Source organism: Colobus angolensis, unplaced genomic scaffold, assembly GCF_000951035.1.
Source record: "Colobus angolensis palliatus isolate OR3802 unplaced genomic scaffold, Cang.pa_1.0 Scaffold518, whole genome shotgun sequence".
In the NCBI taxonomy this organism is placed as follows: domain Eukaryota; kingdom Metazoa; phylum Chordata; class Mammalia; order Primates; family Cercopithecidae; genus Colobus; species Colobus angolensis.
Genome location: NW_012118688.1, coordinates 1,387,705 through 1,389,715, shown reverse-complemented (window position 1 = coordinate 1,389,715; position 2,011 = coordinate 1,387,705). Strand labels below are relative to the sequence as shown.

General features: G+C 47.0%; 1 protein-coding gene across 1 annotated transcript; it reads right to left on the bottom strand.

Annotated features, from left to right (window-relative positions):
- Window positions 1–618: 618 nt before the first annotated feature.
- LOC105525079 (E3 ubiquitin-protein ligase SIAH1-like) lies at window positions 619–1,452 on the bottom strand. Its single transcript, XM_011960615.1, has one exon. The coding sequence runs from the start codon at window positions 1,450–1,452 to the stop codon at window positions 619–621; it is 834 nt and encodes a 277-aa protein (XP_011816005.1).
- Between the last annotated feature and the right edge of the window lie 559 nt (window positions 1,453–2,011).

The window sequence follows — 2,011 nt, the reverse complement described above, 5'->3', positions numbered from 1 at the left end:
TGAGGTGGCAGGCGCCTGTAGTCCCAGCTACTTGGGAGACTGAGGCAGGTGAGTGCAGTGAGCGGAGATCGCGCCACTGCACTCCAGCCTGGTTGACAGAGCTAGACTCCATCTCAGTAAAAAAAACAAAAAAAATACCAAAAAAAACAAAAACAAAAACAAAACAAAACACACACACACACACACACACACACACACATTCACAGACCCAAAAACCAAAGAAAACATTATTTTTCAATACCATCTACAACACAAAATTCAAAATTAATTTATAATGCTTTCTTTCTTAATGCAAAATATGCCCATCTTTATATATACTAATGTTACTACACACAACTGTTTCCGTATTTAACAGTCTTTCTATTTATGTGTTGAATTTATACTTGTGAAGAGTTTCAGGTTGGCAGGCACATGGGTGGCTTATTTTCTGCGAAATTAAACAGTTTTAAACACTGAATAGAAAATGTTCCACTGCCGTTTCAACACTTATTAATAGTTGCATTGATGCTTAAATCGTCATTTTCTGCAAAATGCAGTGCAGTGTAGTCACATGGGCGGCTTATTTTCTGTGAAATTAAACAGTTTTAAACACTGAATAGAAAATGTTCCACTGCCATTTCAACACTTATTAATAGTTGCATCGATGCTTAAATTGCCATTTTCTGCAAAATGCAGTGCGGTGTCGGCACCAAAGATTAAGCAGTCTCTATTCTTAATGGTTTTTGCTATGTCCTCATGAATAGGTAGAGGAGTCGCTTCCCAAACCAGTCGTCGCCGACGACTCTTTAGCTTAAGTCGGTAAGTAAACTTTTCAGCTTCCTTGCGTGTTCCCAACAGCTGTACAGTTGCGAAGAATTGATGGTTGCCATTGTGATCCTCCTGTTTCTGCAAAACTAACATGAAGTGAAAGCCGTGACAGGACTGCAGCATCACCCAATCGAAAGCGCCAGCAAGATGAATGTTGGTAGCAAGGAAAATTATATCCTCTCCCTCTATTGTTGTAATGCACTTATGCGTACTCGTCAGATGAGGCATTATAGCATCCATAGTGCCTTGCCATTTACAGCGAGTACCAGGGTACGGGCAGGGATAAAGCCTAAACTTACAGACTTCTTCGTGATCTGCTTTTTCTGTGTGTGGCAGAGTTATTTCACATCCCAAACAGGCGTATTTACACGGGAAAAGTACAAAGTCAGCCACTTTCTCCATAGCCAAGTTGCGAATGAATCCCAACGGGCCTCGGCAAATTGGACAAGATATGAGTTTTGAGTGGCAGCTGCTACAAACAAGATGGCCTCTCGGACACTGGAGAATTGGCGGTAACACGTAGTCTAAGCAAACCGGACACTGGAAGAGACTTGCCAAGTCAATGCTGGATCTAGTCGTGTCAGACTGGGCAGGCGCCTCACCGGGTGTCGACGAGGTATCCAATGTAGCACTCTGTTCGCTCATTTCTGCAGCTGGAGAGTTCGCCTCAGACCCCGGTCTCGTCACCAACGTATTCCGTCACCAATCACTCCAACAATGCCACCGCGGACAGCGCCACTGCCTGCCTCTTTGCAGTGGTGAAACAAATGGGACACCCTGGGCCTCCTCAGTCACGCTGTAGAAGGCCTCTAGCAAAGGTCGCCCGCTTCCTCACCGGCCGCCATCACCTCGTGAGTGCTCAAGCCTGGCGCCTCACCAGCTGATGTCATCTCGTGAGTCCTCGAGCCTGGCTTCCCACTGGCCATTGTCATCTCGCGAGGCTTCAAGCCTGGCTCCCCACTGGCCACCGTCATCTCGCGAGTCCTCGAGCCCGCCTCCCCACCCCCACCGTCATCTCACGAGTCCTCGAGCCCGCTGTGTATTACTTCCTTTTTTTTTTTTTTTTGAGATGGTGTTTCGCTCTTGTCACCCAGGCTGGAGTGCAATGGCGCCATCTTGGCTCACTGCAACAGCGCCATCTTGGCTCACTGCAACCTCCGCCTCCTGAGTAGCTGGGATTACAGGCACTGCCACCACACCCAGC

Bases quoted from the DNA above. Each gene is read 5' to 3' on its own strand.
- LOC105525079 (XM_011960615.1), bottom strand. From the start codon at position 1,452: ATGAGCGAACAGAGTGCTACATTGGATACCTCGTCGACACCCGGTGAG.